Below are 20153 nucleotides of genomic sequence, written 5' to 3'. Positions count from 1 at the left end.
AAAAAAATAAACGCATTACAAAATATTCGTAGTATGATATCAACCTTGAATAAGCCCTAAAATATGTGGAGCTACATAATCAGCGATAGAAAAGGAATTTACAAATATTGTATTTGTTTGGTAGATAAATTTAGTTGATTCTGATTTTTTAATATAGTGTTTTATAAAATTAAAATAGTAACTTCATGTAATTAATTAATAATAAACTAATATTTAAAAAATTGTAATTTCAATTGATCTTTGTCACATTACAGACCAGTATTATTATTTATTAAATTTGTATATAATAATAAAACCGATTTTTCCATAAGCTATACAAATAGTCATGATGGCATTACAAAAATAACTTATTCAAGTTTGATATCTACAGAAACATGTGTATTGATTAATTATTCTCTGTATTGACCAAAACATAGTCATGTCGTAATGTATATTATTTTTCTTCTACATTTCTACTTTTATAATATATAGATAGATTGCTAATGTTATATCTGTATTGAGCAATAATATGTTATTTATTGTAACCAGAAAGCATGGAAATAAAAAATAACAAAGGTGTTTCTGACGATCCTATAATATTGTTTTATGTTAAGTTTTGGTTTTCGTTTCATGAATTTTATCTCTAACTATTTTATGTAATAGATATATTTTGTAAATACGCCTTAATATGATTTTAATATAACAATATAAAAATCTGTAGTGAGTTTTTATTTATTTTTAAATTATTTAATTGTGTAATTGCTTTGGTAGGCAATAAAATAAAAAATGATTTTATTTATTTTTATAAAACATATTAATTATAAAATTTAGGGGTCATCAAAAAAGGTCTTACGTAAGACATCTTTAAATATAAAAGAAAATACAACTAAACACATGTATGTATGTATGTACTGTAGATATATAAGAAACTTATATAATATATTATACTAATAATTTCGTTAGAATTACTACGAATTAGTATTAAATATTATAACTATTTAGTTTCTTGTGGAGATATTCATATGCATCATATATTTTTTTAATCAAAAATGAGATCATAAAGAGCTAAATAAAAATAAAAATTTGAGGTGATTGGTCAGATTTCTAATCATGCAATTAAAATTAAGTTTTGTAAACAGTGAATTTAGGTGAGATTTGAATTCAGAAATTTAAGTTTATGAGTGATGGTTGGTATATAAAAATGATAAACACGCTTATACGTGTATAACACAGTTATTGAATAAAATCAAGAATTATATAAGTGGTTTTAAACTTGGATATATATATTTACTAATATAAGTTTTATATTATTTTTTGTTCATAGATGTCGTCATGCTATATAAGTCAAAAACAAATTAAATGAATTATTTATAGTAGATATATTACTAAATATGTGAGTTTATAATAAAAGCATAAAATTTAGTTCTATAAATATTCAAGATTAAGTAAATAAGATAAGATAAATTAGGAGACAATCGCGTTCGCGTTCGGCTACACCTCCAATAGCTTAACCTTTTGGAAAACTTTTAAAGTAACCGTACGATAATTACAAGGAATAGTTTAAATAATGCTTATACGATGCTAGGCCATTAGTGTTTTTCTAGACGTGTTATGAAGGAATTGGTTAAAAGAGTTTTTGTGGTTATTTACGGCTATTTATTTTAATTAAGACCATAAATTGAATGATAATTTATTGTTTTTTTTGTTTCCATTATTTTTTCCTTAAATTATAACCACTAACCTTTGGTTTTATATTTTTATTTTTTATCAAAATGAAAATGGTTATAAATCAGTAACATGTATATTATATAGTATATTTAGTATGTCTGTAAAATTATTTATATTATTGAAATAAACGTATTTAAAAAAGCACCCTTAGCCCTCTGGACGCGTTAATCAAAAATAATTATTAAATTGTTTTTTTTTTTTTTTAAAATTAAAATTTTACCTTGATACTGTGTTTAAATGTTCTGATTTTTTAATTTTAATTTTTTTAAAATGATATTTTATGTTTATTCGCAAAAAAAATTTTTTCTTAAAATGAATTTTTTTTTACTGATTTTTGCATAAAAAACCGATTGGGCGACTTTAGTCGATTTACGCGTTCAAAGTGCTAAGTAGTTTAAAGAAGTGCTTAGAAACATTTAACTTTCTGCAAGAAGTTAGCGATTCGTATCATAACGCTTCTATAAGTAAGATACAATGCAAATAATAACCAAATATCTTCATATAAAGGTTTCACGTTAACTTTTTTGACAAAGAGGGAGTGTCAAGAATGATGCGAACTAAGGTGCCATAGAGCAGCGATTGCCAAACTTTCGGACCTCATGGACCACTCAACACAAAGCTTCGTATCCCGCGGACCACTACTTCGATTTTTTTCTAAATAGGCAATAGTACTTGCTTTTGCACTTCAAGTTATTTGAGAAAATACTAATATATATATATAAATAATGATTTAATTACACAAAAATAATAAATATATTCATAATAAAAAATGCAAAAAAACGATTTTTAATTCTTTTGTTCTGCATTTTTTATAATGAATATTATAAAAAATGCTGTTTATAATTGATATTTGTGGATAAAATTTAGACACGTTCTCGTAATGGATCATCAAGTTGTGTTAACGTGTCTGTGTCCGAAAGATCCAGTCATCTGGAAAGCAGATTGAAATGTGGATTCTGGACGTTGGGCGGGACCAGGGTTGACGCGAAGAGGGAAGGGGCTGCTTTCTCGATATCGTCTGTTGATGATAGGTGGCTTCTCTTGGTTCGAGTTCGTACGAACCCTTTTATGTATAGCTTGATGAGCTCAAGTAAAATTAATTGATGTGTTGTCGGAAGTCTAAAAATATGGTTCTCAATTTTTGCGCTGTGTATCCGATTTTATACACATGGCCAGACTGAGAGATGTAGTGTTCACCCAAAACGAGCAAGGAGTGTAATTAGATTAATGTTCGTGACCGTTGCGTTTAAACAGGTTTAAACCTGTCATTGGAATAGGTATAAACGGTCGTTAAATATTTTTAACAAGTGCGAGATATGCCAACTATGCGATCCATTTTTTTATTTCAAAGTGCTGTCATTTGTAATATTATATTAACACTTTAAAAAAGTTTTGAACTAATAGAGTAATGTATTAAGTTTATACCGTCTATTGTCACGTACGGTCCGCGTTGGCCGACATAAAAAATGACAAATCAATTTATGGCGCTCTTAACACGTGCGTCAATTTTAATAAAAAAGTAAAATGCTTTGCTTTGAATTTGCCGACGTACACTGATGGACCACACGATTTTATTAGCAAATGTTTATATGTAATCATCGTCGGATAAAAACTTGACTTAAAATTGGATCGCTAACATCGTATATTGGCCTGGACGTTCTATAAACATGCTATTTAATAAATAGTTACAATAAATTAAATAATACAACTAGAGCCTAATTAAAAATATTTAAAATACCTTCTTTTATTCAAATTGTTAAAAATTAGGAATATTATAGATTTGACATTATTTTTGATAGTTTTATTTTAGATGCTGGACCCTGTGTTTGTGCACCTGTTGCACCTGCCTAGTCACGGCATTGTATGGTAATATGTCCTATGTATCGTTACAAACCCAGTGAATATCCTCAGGGCTTAGTTTATATACCTAGTTTACATAGCTGACTCAAAAACGGGGTTTATATTATTCGCAACTCCATTCGCCATATTGAATACACACGAACCGTAATTTTCACGATTGGTACGCTGGAGATTATTCATTAATCACAATAACCTTCTATTCAGATTGAAAAATCCCTATTGCTACTTTGAACTTGCAAACTCTATTAGTTATCAAGCAATTTATTGGGTAAGCTCGTACACTCGTGCGCCATAATCGCACTAATAATCGAATTAATTCGCTTGTTTTGGCGGCCATGTTTATAATAGCATCCGCACATGAACGGATCGAATCCAATTTGGCACACTTCTACACAATAATTGTATCAATTTGCGTGGTACGCCCGTCGCCGGTTGTTTACCGCTGATTATGCAAATTGTTCGCATCAATCGAACCCGATATTTCACGTTTCGGCAACGACGCGTATTATTCTGCTCGATCGGAAGCTGTGTATTGCCACAAGCGAAAAATAATAAAAGACAATCCGCGGGGAATTACGAACGCGCGCGTAATCCTCTCCCCCGTTCGCCATTTTGACTCGTGCGATTTTTTCGGATATCTATGCGAAAATATGATGATGAAAAACACGGAAACGCTCTTCGGATTTCCGCGATTACGCGGTCCCCGGACACGGAACACTTTGTAAACGCTGAGCGGGGTATGCATCAATATTGGTGGCGTGCATGAGACGTTTTTTAGTTTAGTAGCTTTTTGGACTCTGGAGAATTTTATCTGGAGGCCGAAATATGGAGTGGTTGTTAAGTTAAAAGAGCTGTCACTGAAAAGGTGCTTGTTTGTTATAAAATGATAGTGCAAATCCGAAAACTAGAATCCTCCTGAGATTTTAATATTGAATAAAGTTTACGATGCATTAAGTTATGGATCAATACTAGTAATATTTATAAAAAACCTAAGTCTATCGATGCGGCAACATAATAATAAATAATTTATTAAATCTAGAAGTTCAAAACATATTTAAATTTTGCTATAATAATTCGGACTATTTTCTTTGGTACTGTGTAGAAATGATTTAATTGCTTTCTGTTCCATTTATAAGTCGGCAGGATTTTTTTCTAATTCATGGCAGTTGTAGGGACCAATGCAATAAATTGGTCACTATGTAATGATAATTCATCTACAGTTTAAAATAATTATAAACCGGTATATCTCAAAGCATTAATAGATGTAAATTATTCCTATTACAAAAAACTTGGTATGTTTTATTTATATAGAACATGTCAATATATACAAATAATATAATATAAAAACCACAAAAACAAGGTTTATCGTAAAAAAAATTATTAAGATTTTGCCTTCTCTGTGAACACCCAACATTGCACAATAGCCACGCAAACTTTCGAAAGGCATCAATTACCATCATTAGCCTTCAATCGCCTTCCTCCCAGTCGCTTTCTTCTTTTTGTATTGATCGTTAAGAAAATTTAGCGCTCAGGTCTTGGGTTTTAGATTACTTTCTCATGAGAGTCAATGCGGAATGCACGCAGCTAAAAGAGATCAACTCCGGAGTTCCACAGGGAAGTGTATTAAAACCAATATTCTACCTAATACATATGAATATATAGCGACAATTGCGGATTAAACAGCTGTGATGAGTTATTATCAAGACCTATTGAAAGCGTCAGAAAATCTCTGGAGAAACCTTTACGGAACAGATGATAGAAACGGAAAATGGAGGCAAATACTACGAAATCAACATACGTATGGACATACGAGATTCATCTCTGTGCTTCCTCCACAGGGTTGCCAGATTTCAAATTAGGTCCCGCGGGACAAAAGTTAAAAAATATTACGGCAATTTTTCTTCATAATTAATGTATCATTTTTAATTTCTAAACTTCATATTCTCTCATTAATCTTAATATGTATCTCATTTATAATTTTAAAAATTGGCCATTAAAAATGTATCTAATAAAGAAAACAACAAAAACAAGTAATTTTAGAATAGAAAGCTTTTTAAATATTGGATATATTTGGTTCAATTAGAATAAACCATACTATATGTAATATATATAACCCAAAGGCAAAATAAAAATAAATTTAATTTATTCAATGAAAAGCTACAAATAAAGCAATGCCATTAAACGAGACACGAAAACTTTTTTGTTTCTATTAAATGACGTGCATGCTTCAATTCATAAAAAAATCTTTTATGCGATGGATGCACTATATTGTATAAACAGCATTGTATATATTCATAAACACGCATTTACATATTTTAATAAAAATAAATTATTTAAATGCCATAAAAATAAACATATACGCATATAAAAAAATTAAATCAACTATGATACTAACAGATCCATTTAGGTGTCTAGCTTTTTTTTTGCGTGTGTCAAATTGACAAACAGATTGACGTTACGTAGAAAACCCATTTCCGTTAGTGTTTTGCAAGTGACACAATCTCCGATGTATCTGTGTGAAATATATATACAGGGGAGTGATATACATATATATGTTTCTATTATGTCACATACAGATTATGCCAAGATGTTTAACCAAAAATTCCACGATAGAGGAAATTCCTGAAATTTGTAACCTTACAAATCGGGCTTTAATGTTAATCTTGATACCCGACTTAAAATAAACGGCTACATAACTGGCACACTCATTTTTTCAACACTCGACAAATAGGCACGCCAACATAGAATTAATTCATAAGTTTCCTACCCCAATAGTTTCCGAGGGGGTAACATAATTATCCCTTAAATACCGCCAGGGAGGAGATACATTGTCCCTAGTTGCTCCCGGCGCGTGTCCCCTACTAAGGCCTATTGTTCGAACTCTTTTTCTTTTCCTTTCACAACAGGGATTAATGAAATCCCTACATGTATACAATACGGTGGGGCAAGAGCGAAAGTGCCCAAGGCTGTCAAATAATGCCCTGAGTGCTTTAAATGGTCCGGAAATTAATCAAATTAAACGACATATGCTCATAAATGTATTTGGGGTAATCCTGACCTATGCAATAAATAATTTATTTGAGCAATAAAATAAAGTGTTATTTAAATTATGTTTTTTAGCAAAGTATTTTTAAATCAATTAACACGTTTTTCCACAACTATATGATCTTATAAAATTGGTATTTTTATCGTATTGCTGCACTTATAAGTTAACAATTTCGCAAAAATATTTTATTTGTAAAGATTTATATATTTGTATTGTGAGCGTTGATGAACTTTTGTTAAAATTACTAACACGTGATGAATTTAGAAACTCATCGCTGAAGTTTCCTAATTGCTTTTATGATATTATAATATTATAATTTAATGAGATCGCGTTCATTAAATATTAAAGCTTATAACTCAGTTAGGTATTTAGAATTTTCAATTTGTCACAGTTAAGTATAAAGCACTTGTTCTAAAAATCGAGAGAATTAAAATTTACACATTGTTTAATAAAAATTTGTTTGTGTAGAAGCCTTAAGAAAAAAAAGGTTTAGAATCAATATGTATCTAAAAATAATGAAGAAGTTTCTGTCAATATATGGAATGAAATAAGCAAAAAATATGTAAGAACCTTGAAATAAAACTATAAAGATGATATATTCGATTTTTAAGAGCTTAAAAAATATTAATAACAATTCCTACATTTTATTCAAAAGACATATTATAATAATAAAATGTTGAATGTAATGAGATAGTCAATGAAGAAAATTATTATTATTAAAGAAAAAAAAACTGTGAATATATAAAATAACTAAAATATTAATTAAAAATTCAATAAAAATCCTAAAAATAAATAAGGAAAATAAAAACACAAAAAACTAATAATAATATACAAACATAATACAGAATATTCAATTTATCACAGTTAAGTATAAAGCACTAGTTCTAGATTCGAAATAGTAAAAATTTAAACATTGCTTATTAAACTATATTATTTAAGAAAAAAGTATTCAGATTTTAATATTTATTATTTATAGAAATTATTAAAAACAAAAAATTGGGATATTGTTATTTGCATATATAAAAATATGTTTATGTTTAAATTTTCATATAACTACCTTTTTGCTATTTTTATTTATATAATCAGTACTACAAAAATTGTGCCTTTTAAAAATCAATACGTTTTTTTTATTAATAAATTACTAGTTATTTATGAGTAGACAAAGAACAGATGATAAAATTAGCAATAAAACATTTTTATAATTTTTCCAATTGTACATTTTTTACAAAGATAAAATCTGTTAAACGAGAAAGTGCATAAAATATTTTTGATATACCTTTTTAAGAGTAAGTTTATTTGGTTATTATTCGTTGGGATAACCTATTATGTCACAATGGTTCTAATTTAATTTAATTTAAAATAAATAAATAAATAAATACATTTTATACTGATTTAATTTACAACAAGGTATTTAGGTATTTAGGCATGTAAATGATTTTATCATTAACAAATAAAATATTAACAAATTCTCAGAAGAGTGAAACATTTCATAGTAAAACAGGAACATATATTTATTACATTATTAATTTATTTTAAAAGAATTTATGAGAAATTGTTATGATTCTGACTATAATATTCAATGCATGTTTAAATAACGATCTCTTTACATCACATTATATTTTCTATCATAAATGAATTGTTATTCCTAGAATAGGTTGCAAAACCTATATTGTTAAATTATATTTTTAGAGCGTTTGTCATAAATATATGTCTTAAATTAAAAACAAATAATATATGAATAATGAGAAGTCATCATTGCGCATTTTTTTGAGAAATTCTCAAAATATACTTCTAGAGAAATATCACTACTAAATCGATCAAATGAGAAAACTTGGTAGAGGTAGTAAGTACCTATTGAATATATCATGTGCCTATATATTAGTTGTATAACCGCACCTTATTTCTAATATGATAACTGTATTTATTTAATAATTATTATGTACACGTTTGCTTCGAAACGTAGTCATGAAAAAGTTAAATAAGTTTAATGCCTTAATATTTGTTATTAAATAAATAAATAATTGTTGCTTGTACACAACAATAATTTATTAAAGTTATATACATACATTTAAAACAATAATATTTACAGCAATTATTTTCTCGATAAAACATTATTAAGAATCCCTGGCGACATCGATGATAATAATATCGTTACGTACAATACATAATATTGTTCTCGAACAATTCACCCCGGGGATTTCGAAAATGACACATCTAAGCAGGCAAATTCACTTAAAAGGCAACACGCCACCTGAACACCTCGGCTCCCGAAGTATTCAGTCACGAATACCCTCGGAATAATAGCAAATCCTTCTTACTTATAGCATTTTTTCGGGCATTGTTTGGGTACTGGCGCCCACCCCTTATTCGAAGCCACCCCGATAATTTATTTCGCCCCGGGCAATATGTCGCGGCGAGCTAGATTGGGGTGAGAATGACTGTCGGGGAGGCAAGAATAAATCTCCGATACCTGTATTTGAAATTTTTCGAAACGCTATAGTGCAATCACGAGTTATAACTTGTATGCGAGGGGTGCAAAAGTGTGCTCGAAATTGAAATATTTGTAATGCGTTACACAATTTTGCTGCACAACGGGTGCGATATTAAATTACCACTTCTTTTTCAGAGAACGTTTATGGATATAATATATGCGACTTTCATATACACCCACGTAGTGCTTGTACGTCGTGTAATGCATTCGTATGAATAATTCGTCATACTGTGAATATCTTTTTGTTTTGTGTTCAGTGTACGACAGCTTAAATTTTTGAGTAAAAATGACTAAATGTTACTTTGTAACATTTAACAATATATTACAGTGAAATATATTCATATATTACTCATCATATTTTGTCAATTACGATTATCCGAATAAAGGGAGTGCGTACAAAATTGTAAATCTGTTTGTGCAAAATGCGACATATTTTTTCCTTCCAAAAACAGATTTATATGATTCATGATTATGATATTTGTGCGATTAAGATGCGAATTATTTATATATTTTGATTTTAATTATTGCAGATAAAAAAATATACTTTTTTCTGATACTTACCGGTAGTATCAAAGTATCAAAGGTCGATTTTTTGCAACGGCCAATAATGGCCAAACTGACGAGTCAAGTCTAGTTAATAAAGTGATTTTAAACACAATAAGCAAAGGTCTGCAAATAGGCGATGAAATTAAATAATTTTCATAAAAATAGCATAATCCATGTGGTACATTATTATTTTATAAAAATATATTCTGAGAAATTTTAGCTCTGAAAAGGTTTCTTGTTTATTTCAGGTGCTATTTTTGTATTATATATAGTTAAGCTTTATGAGTAAATGATAAGAATATAACTGAACTCTGGTTTATATTAATATATAATATATATAGTGACAATGTTTAAACTGTATCTTTACAACAGTTACGTTGGTTGTAATATTTGCTAGTATCTATTTTTAGAAGTGTATTTTTGTGTGCTAATTTATGATTGAGTTACTTTAACAGCTTGTTAACTCGCTAGCTTTATTAACAGCAGTTACACCATGTTAGTTTGTTAAACATTTGTCATTGCCGATTTTAATTGTGAATTTTAAAATGCCAATTTATGTTTGCAATAGGAACAATATCTAATATATTTTGTTGTTTTTAAACCAGTGATGCTGTACATTTTCAGCTCGATGTATTAAAATTCTAAAAAAAACTTGACACATCTAGAAAAAATTATAATTTTGTGATATTTCTTGAATTTTAAATATATATAGCACTAAATAAATACTAAGAAAATATTACGAGGGTATATTTTGTTAATATTTTCAATTCAAAAGAAACATATTTTTTTAAATGCATTTGTGGAGACCACACAGATGCCTATGTTTGTGGGGATCTTATTCCTTAAATTTGCGTTAAAATCTGTGACCAAATATAATCATTCTTCAAGAAGGATAAATTAGACAGAGCCCTCGTTACGACTAGAACTAAAGGGTTTCACATAAATAACACGCAAAGATTTTCTGGTGCATTGAATGAATGTTTCTTTGTTATGAAACGATCACGGGAAACAATATATCACCAGAAGACAAAAAGCATTGTAAGGCCCAAAATTTACGTAACGCAATTCTATCTATCAGGCAAATGTCACTTTCTACAGGCGTATATTTATTTCGTTGTTATAAGAACTGAGTGCAACGGTTAGCTAGATGATTAAGATTGGTGATCAAGCTTTACAATCCTGAATACTTAAGCCTGGACTCCAATAAGGAGAGGGCATTCATTTGGCAGACTCCGGCATACAGTCGAAGAGACTAGCAGACGCCCGCCCGCCTGCGGAGAACATACTATCATGGATGATCACATCCTGAGTGGAACTTCTCCATAGCAGAGAGGGTTCAACTTCCGCTATACTGTCGCTGCCACGCCACTTACAAGACCTCAGAGAATCTTTCACTGACAGCACCCCTGCGCCAGCTTTTTCACCACTGCTCAGAGAAAACGATCGTAGCCGCAATATATGTAATATAATCTAATAAATTTCACACTAGTTTCCACCTGCGTTATAAAGGTTGCGAAGTTACACCCCTAAGGGTTACCAAACATTGATAAAATATATACATTGATAAAATAGTAATTATTTAAAAAAATAAAATGCGCAATAAAATAAAAATTTACGATGCAGTATATATGTATATTAGTTGTCGTGATTAAAAACGTGTTTCAGTATATTGCGCAAAATGTATAGTTTGTTTTGTATTTTAATTATTTTGCCGTGCTGCTTTTTCAGTTAAAATAGTGCTACATTTTAATAATATTTCCGAATAAAATTAATTAAATTACACACTCAGGTGCAATCCTTGTGAAAAAATATTTTTTGGGATTTTATAAACATTATTCATTCCACAGTTTATTTATTTTCAGTTGCTAGGGAAATTTTATGTTCCAATCATATTGTGTATCGATTATATATCATTAAATGTATTTAATTTGAATATAATTTATTTTTCATAAAATTAAATAAGATAATGCTTTTTAATGCTGTAAAATAAAATAATTATTATGGTAGGATTCGTTGTAAACATCGATACTTTAGTGAATAAACTGTGAAGTAATATGTAAATAGTATGAAGTATCAAATACTAAATGTCATTGCAAAATAAATATTAAAAAACTGAATTATAACGTTTTCACGTTAAAGAAAAAAATCGTGTCGACTATGTAGATAACATATTCATGTTTGAAGCTTAAAAAATGTAATCGCATTCGTGTACAATAGTAGTTACTTAATCAAAGACTAATAAAATTGTCACTGTCGCACTGATTCTTTATTTGATAAATTTGAATAATTCTTTGTACCAAATTGCATTCCATGAATGGTACGTACACACACCGCTAATCCTCTTGTCCATCAAATTAGTATTTTGGGGTCCCCCTTGAGATTTTCATCCGAAAAGGGAGTGCCCCTTCTTTTCGCCTAACTGCAAGCGGCGTGCAATAAAAAATGCATTAAATTGCATTACGGATAAAAATGGTGTCTAGAATTGCCGTACAAATGTGATCGTGCGTGGCTCCGGGCATATAGCTACGACCCCGATAAGCTCCGTTTTATTTCCCCTAGCTCCCCGATGAAAACGCTTAGGCTTAATGGGAATATACAGGGTAAGCGAGAAGAACTAAATGTATTAAAACATCGCTTACAGAAATTTTGATCCTAGGTATATATAATAATTTATTTTATAATAGATTTATAAAATCTTTTTATAGTATGAGGTCAATGTATATTAAACACTGTTTTTTCTTTTGTAGCTTTGTATTGATCAAAAGATTTAAATACGATTTTTATATTGTAAATTTTAACTATATATGTATGTGAGATTGCAGCTAAAACCGGTATTTTTAGAGATGAAAATTCGAGTCTGCTGCCATGGGTCTAACCAACAGCCTCTGGGTTATATACAGCTACACAAATACATATTTAAATATGTTCTCATATAACAAAAATGAACAAAAATAGAAAAAAATCTAATCAAAACGATGCAGTCAGAACAAGAAAGAAAGATTTTTCTCTTTGGTTGATGCCCCCAACATCGAAGGTTGAAAAATTGGCAAGAAAAATAAATAATAATGTAATACGTATCCCATAAATTTATTTATGTAAAAAATATACTTGAAAACAATATTTATAAATAATTAAATAAAAAAAACGCTGGTTTCTTTGGGCTATAAAAGTACTGCAAGTCATTACAATAAATCAGTAAGTAAAAGAACCCGACAAATTCTGACTGTATTTTGTTAAAATACCAACTCAAGTCTAATGCTGTAGTTTTTTACACCCACATTTTTGTTCGAATTTAAGCAACATAAATATGTACTGCATTAATTTTTAATAAATTAGCAATTTAAAAATATTTATATTTAAAAAAATCAAATTTTTCAAAATAGTTAAATTAAAGATAAGAATTGTTTTCAGATTTAAGTCGACAAAAAATCAAACAAAAATTTACAAGCTTTCAATGTAATTTGCATATAAGTAATATAAACAATGTTATATTTTCAGTGAGCTTATTAATTTATCCATAATATTATAAAATATATATATAATTAACTATATATTTTATACTATAAGTTGGCAATTTTCATATTATAAAGCAATAAATATATTATTCTAAACTTCTATTATTAAATATAAATTTAAATTATGAAAGGGTTTTGATTTTGGCTTACATATTTATTCATAAAAATCTATTTATACATTTATGAAAAACACCTTTTATAATAACTCGTGTAGCACCTTTTTATGTTATGATTTATAACCAATTAAATAGATAACACTATGTTTATTTTGTTGTGTGCATACTAAAGAAATTAATAAGCAAATACAATGACTATATATAGAAGAAAATTATAAGCAATCATTTAGTTTTAAAGTGCGACTAATATTGATAATACCATGAAACTACAACTTATTTTTTTATTTGTGTTATTTACAGATATAGGATACGCGCGTAGAATATGTAATAAAACATTTTTTATTACAATAAATTATGTAGTTATCGATTATTTTTTTTAGTTCGATTTCCTCTGAGAAACAAAACGGACGTCCTTATTTATGATGGTGAATTAGGTTAGTTATTTTTAACAATATTTTATTTTCATATAATACATACAATATATGTATATACCGTATTTTCAGATGAGGATTGTTCATTGTGTCCAGATTGCGATGACTGTACGTACCTGTTATACTGAACTTAAATATGTAATATATAATTTAACAAAATATACAATTATTTATTTGTGTAGCTAATGAAACGGACGATTCCTCAGAAATAGATCTAGATGAAGGTATTTTATTTTATTTATTTTTCGCGTTCATCTTTTTTTTTGAACGAGTCTCTATATTTCGCCATGATTGTGCCAGCGTCATCCTGAGTTTCTACATTTTTTTGAGAACACTTGTTGTACTGGTTTAAATGTTTTTAACATTAAAACCAGTAAAAAAAGTGCGAATAAAAAATCCTTCCCTGCGCAATGTAAAAAAAGTGTACTCAAAAGAATTTGCGCAAAAAAAATATATATTTATAATATATATAAAAATTTCCAATAATTATGTGCAACACTTTATATTAGAAGCTTTGGACGAAGACGGGTCTGCGATCCAAATGACTAGGATTGTTGGTGGACAAAATGCTTCACCTGGTATGATTCCTTATATTGTGTCCTTGAGGGATTCTAATAATAATCATTTTTGTGGAGGAACTATAATTGCGGATAGGTGGGTTTTAACAGCAGCTCATTGTGTCGTCGGGTAAGGTAATATTTTATTATATTAGTTTATCGTATTTGATTAATATTGAATGTCAAATTTCAGGGGACGCTTAGATCACGTCGTTTCTGGTTCTATATTTTTAAATAGTGGGGGAGCCGAATCTGGCGTAAAAAGAGTGATTGTACACCGAAGATATAACAATAGACCGAATATTCATGATATTGCATTGATACAAACAAAATGTGACTTTACTTTTAATAACGTAACACAGCCTTTAAATATACCTAGAAGAACGCCCGGCGCAGGAACTACTCTTAGAGCTTCTGGGTGGGGTTTAATAAACGTAAATATCATCGATCAATAGAAAATATTATGAAGTTGTCAAAACAAATTATATTTTAATAGTTTCCGGGAACTGTACCGAATAATTTACAATTTCTTGATACAAAAATTATAAGGCGAGGAAGATGCCGAAGAAGAATGCGACCCGGAAGAGTTTACAATGGTAACGTGTGCACATTTATTGGCACAGGAAGGGGGTTGTGTTTTGTTAGTAGATATTTTCAATATTTTTTTTATTATTATTTTAAGTATACACTTTATGATATTATTTGAATTGTTTTATATTAGGGTGATTCTGGTGGGCCTTTGGAAGCTAACGGTGAAGTCCACGGTATTGTTTCTTGGGGAGAACCTTGCGCTACAGGAAAACCTGATGTTAATACCAGAGTCGCTAAGTACAGAGGATGGATTAGAAGGATGAAAAGAAGATATTCCTAATTAGATAATAAAAGGTTAACATACAGAACTCTGTAGGCAAGGTCTTTTATCTGAATAAAATCATTATGTTTACCTAGCGTCGCATTGTTTATATTATAATATATGATTATTAATAATAACAAAATTAAAAACAAAAACATCGTTTTATAAAAAATAAATATTTTTACACCTATATTTGAATTGTAGTTTCATGATTTTGTTATGGAAAACATAATGAGTTACTTACAAACTTCTTTTATTTTATTATATATTAGCTGTCGGTATCTTACTATCGAGAGGTACCGAAGCTAGCGAGTGTGTGAATACCGGACCTCTCAATTTTTTGGATTTTGCTTCGTTCTGATTTATTAATCTATTTTAAAATTAAATGGTTAAAAAAAGACAATAAAACTATTGTGAAGCTGTACAATTTACAATATAAATGGGAAGAGATTGCACGTGTGCATCCGAAAGACCCTACAGCATTTTTTACTGTTACCGCGTTACTGCGTAAATTTGCGCACTACATTTTCATATTTATAATTAATGATAGTAAAAATTGTTCAATCTAAGAAAAACTACTAAATATTTGCAATTCATTTGAAAATAGGTTTATAGCTCAGCTAAATATTTAAAAAAAAGTATTTTGTATTATTTATAGAACTTTACGCGCTTACATTGTTTCTATTTAATTTTAGGTACTAGGAGCTGGTTTGACTCGTATTATTTATTTTTATAAGGTATATTTTTTCCTGTATTGTAATAACATTGACTCATTGATATAATTTGATAGGTAACGGTGATTTATATTTAGTTCAAATAAAAAAAATTATCATATATTATAATAAATAAATTATAAATGTGCTTTATAAAATATTTATGTTTACCTACAATGTTAATAAATATTGTATTTAAATAAATAAGTGAGATATATTAATATATGTATATTAGTTGCACTATAAACTCAATGATTTGTAATATTTTATTTATTTCACGATATATACATACCTTTATTTACCAATTTAAACATACCAATATTGTTTTAATCAGACATAAATCATGCATAAAAATATGTGTTACAAATAATATTTTTTTTATGCGAGTTTTCATACGTGATGAGTTATTTTTCATCGCATTTTCCCTATTTGCAATGTATATTAACTATATACATTATGAAATCAAATATTATTTCAAGTCATTCATTCACATATTGAAAATGTTATATTTTTAGATACTTCACCGACTATATAAATTACGTTATATAAACGCAGTGATTATTGTTGAATATTATTGATAAACACAAAACTGAATAATTGTTGAAAATATAAGCTTTAATAGGATGATGATTTGTAATAATCAAAAAACCAGAACTTATCGATTAACTACGATTAATTATAGTGCTATAAAATAATATTGGGCTCCCATATTTAAACCCGAATCGTAAAAACAATATTGAATTTGTTGCTATTCAACATTTTTAATGTTTCGAACAAGATAAAAAAAACCTCTGGAATATTGAAAAATCGAGATTTGAGTTCCCGACAGGCAAATTTTATGACGTAACTCTGTAAAGCCTCCATGCATATTGGCAATCTGCCGATTTACAGGTAAAGCGTTTTTTTTATTATTTCATTAAAATTTAGTTTTTAAAATACCAAAGCAAAAATACGGTCTAATAGAGTAGTAAACGTTTGAAATATATTTTGCCGTGCAATATTTCCGACCTTTTTTAAAAGCTTTCAAGAAAACATATTTTAAAACATCTAATACAGTCCTATCTTTTCCTATGCAGTGGTATGAAAAATGCAGTGTTTTAAAATTATTTTAACAAAAAAATTTCACCAATTCATAAAATTTTTCAAGATGTGAGAATTTTTGATTCAGGATTTTTATTGAGAAGAAACACTTATTGCTTCGTACTGTTTTTACTGTCTTTTTTAAATCTTCCGTTGTAATCCGACAAGCGTTCTATCAAATAGATAAATTAATCAGACATAATACATATTCACAAGTTATTATTTACAATTACTTTTACATTAATGACATTAAAAGTCTGGCAACCATTGATATTTATTTAATAATTAATCAATCATTAAGCATGTAATAATTTATAATTAATAAATGTGACATTGCAGCTGGGGCCGGCTTTTTTTTATAATAAAGCATTTTTAGAAATGTACCCGGCGGCCTCTGGGATACATACAGCTAACCAAACACATACACACATTTGAATTTGTTCTCATATAAGAAAAATTAACAAAAATAGAAAACAACTAGAATCGAAAACGATGAAGTCAGGAAGGGAAAGAAAGATTTTTCTCTTCGGATGATACCCTCCCAGCAGTAAAGATCGAGACATTGGCAAGTAAAATAAATGAAAATGATTTACGTATCCTATGAATTTATATATTTAAAAATGTACTTAAAAACAATTTTTATAAATAATTAAATAAGAAAATTAAATAGCAGAAAATAAAAGCTTTCTTTGGTCTATAAAACTAAAGCAAGTCATTTCAATAAATCAGTGAATAAAAAAACGCGACAAATTATCACTGTATTTTATCAGAATACCAACACAAGTTCAGTAGTTTTTTACAGCCATGTTTTTGTTTAAATATTAACGACATAAATATGTACTGTATTAATTCTAGTAATTTGAAATATTTATGTTTGAAAAAATCAACTTTTTCAAAATAGTTAAATTAACGAAAAGCATTGGTTTCACATTTGAGTCAACAAATAAATCAAACCAAAATGTATAAGCTTTCAATTAGATTTGTATATAAATAATATAAACAATTTTCAGTGAGTCATTAATTAATCCATAATATTAGTATAAGATATATAGTTAAAAAGGCAATTTTCATATTAAAAAGCAATACATATATTCTTCTATACTATTATATTAAATATAAATTTAAATTTTGATAAGGTGTTGACATATTTATTAATGAAAATCTTTTTTTAAATTGATCAAAAACACCTTTTAAAACAACTCGCGTAACACCTTTTTATATCATGATTTATAACCGATTAAATCGATAACGCTATGTTTATTTTGTTAGATACATATTAAACAAATTAATAAGCAAATACAATGACTATATATAAAAGAAAATTGAAGCCAATCATTCAGTTTTAAAGTGCGACTAATATAGATTATATCATGAAGCTACTACTTATTTTTTTAATTGTGTTATTTACTGATATAGGATATGCGCGTAGGATATGTTTTAAAACAATTTTATATTACAATAAATTATGTAGTAATCGATTATTTATTTTAGTTATTTTACCTCCAAAGAACAGAACGGACCTCGTAATTATTGACGATGGATTAGGTAAGTTATTTTTATTAATATTTTATTTTCATATTATACATACAATATATAAACCGTAATTTCAGATGAGGATTGTTCATTTTGTCCAGAATGCGATGACTGTACGTAACTGGTATACTGAACTCAAATATGTAATATATAATATAACTAATTATACAATTATTTATTTGTGTAGCTAATGAAACAGACGATTCTGCAGATATTGAGCTAGATGAAGGTATTTTATCTTATATATATATATAAATTATAACATTAATTATGTGCATTTATAACACTTTTCTTCAAATTAGATGTTGCGGGCGAAGATTCTTTTGCCCAAGGGCCCAGGATAGTTGGTGGACAAAATGCTTCACCTGGTTTGATTCCTTATATTGTTTCTTTAAGGAGTTCTAATAATCGCCATTTTTGTGGAGGAACTATAATTGCGGATAGGTGGATATTAACAGCTGCTCATTGTGTCGACAAGTAAGGTAATATTTTATTATAATAATTTATCTTATTTGATTAATGGTAAATGTATAATTTCAGGGGACTCTTAAATCACGTCATTTCTGGTACTACATTTTTATATTCTGGAGGAGCACAATCTGGCGTGAAAAGAGTTGTTATACACAATAGATATAACAACAGACCGCATGTTCATGATATTGCAATGATACAAACAAAATGTGACTTTACATTTAATAATGAAACACAGCCTTTAAAAATACCTAAAAGAACGCCTGGCACAGGAGCTACTCTTAGAGCTTCTGGATGGGGTTTATTAAACGTAAATATCATCGACAATAGGAAAATATTATGTCATTGTCGTAACAAATTATATTTTTATAGTTCCCGGGGAATATACCAAATAATTTACAATATCTTGATACAAAAATTATGAGGCGAGGAAAATGCCGAAAAGCAATGAAGCCCGGAAAAGTTTACAATGGTAACGTGTGCACATATATTGGTCCAGGAAAGGGGTTGTGTTTTGTTAGTAGATATTTTCAATATTTTTTTTATTATTATTTTAAGTATACACTTTATGATAATATTTGGATTGTTTTATATTAGGGTGATTCTGGTGGGCCTTTGGCAGTTAACGGTGAAGTCCACGGTATTGTTTCTTGGGGATACCCTTGCGCTAAAGGAAAACCTGATGTTAATACTAGAGTCGCTAAGTACAGAGGATGGATTAGAAGGATGATAAAAAAATATCCCTAATTACGTAATACAACGATATCACATAGAACTCAGAAGGCAATGTCTTTTATTTGAATAAAAGCATTATGTGTACTTAGCGTGGCATTATTTGTATAATAATATATTAATATTAATAATTAACACACAAAAACATCGTTTTATAAAAAAACATTTTTTTCAGGCCTATATTAGAATTGTAGTTTCATGCTTTTGTTATGAAAATATAAGAGTTATTTAAAATTTTGTTTTTTTTATTATGCATAATAAATTTTAAAAAATATTATATGGAACATATGTTTAAATAAACATATTTAAACTTTTTTTAAAGTATTTTACACATACTATTTTACCTTCATCTGCTCTTTGCTAATCCAACTTTGTTAAGAATACTTTAATGAGATAATTACTAAGTATTGTATATATTTAGGCGTTTTTTAACTTGAATCACTGAAGTTGAATAATTTTTATTAACACCTCTCCTCAGGATAAAATTAATATCTATTTGCTA

At 28.4% G+C, this 20153-nt stretch overlaps 2 protein-coding genes across 3 annotated transcripts; both read left to right on the top strand.

The window, feature by feature from the left end:
• Window positions 1-13523: 13523 nt before the first annotated feature.
• LOC148231970 (chymotrypsin-2-like) lies at window positions 13524-15834 on the top strand. Of its 2 annotated transcripts, none has more exons than XM_088192599.1 (8): window positions 13524-13605; window positions 13662-13715; window positions 13785-13820; window positions 13895-13936; window positions 14225-14399; window positions 14463-14703; window positions 14766-14909; window positions 14991-15834. In XM_088192599.1, the coding sequence occupies exons 1-8, from the start codon at window positions 13542-13544 to the stop codon at window positions 15138-15140; spliced, it is 906 nt and encodes a 301-aa protein (XP_088048725.1). In that variant the 5' UTR covers window positions 13524-13541; the 3' UTR covers window positions 15141-15834. The 2 variants fall into 2 exon arrangements, with proteins under 2 accessions (XP_088048725.1, XP_088048724.1); XM_088192598.1 differs by having other exon boundaries at window positions 14222-14399.
• Window positions 15835-18253: 2419 nt separating this feature from the next.
• Window positions 18254-19885, top strand: LOC148231969 (chymotrypsin-2-like). The gene is made up of 8 exons (XM_088192601.1): window positions 18254-18340; window positions 18407-18460; window positions 18526-18561; window positions 18636-18677; window positions 18751-18925; window positions 18989-19229; window positions 19292-19435; window positions 19517-19885. The coding sequence occupies exons 1-8, from the start codon at window positions 18286-18288 to the stop codon at window positions 19664-19666; spliced, it is 897 nt and encodes a 298-aa protein (XP_088048727.1). The 5' UTR covers window positions 18254-18285; the 3' UTR covers window positions 19667-19885.
• The last annotated feature ends 268 nt before the right edge of the window (window positions 19886-20153 follow it).

Source organism: Plectrocnemia conspersa, unplaced genomic scaffold (genome assembly GCF_051122295.1).
Source record: "Plectrocnemia conspersa isolate PC_06_02 unplaced genomic scaffold, ASM5112229v1 ptg000009l, whole genome shotgun sequence".
Taxonomy (NCBI): Eukaryota; Metazoa; Arthropoda; class Insecta; order Trichoptera; family Polycentropodidae; genus Plectrocnemia; species Plectrocnemia conspersa.
The sequence above is the reverse complement of the archived record's forward strand: the minus strand, read 5'-3'. Positions and strand labels throughout refer to the sequence as shown.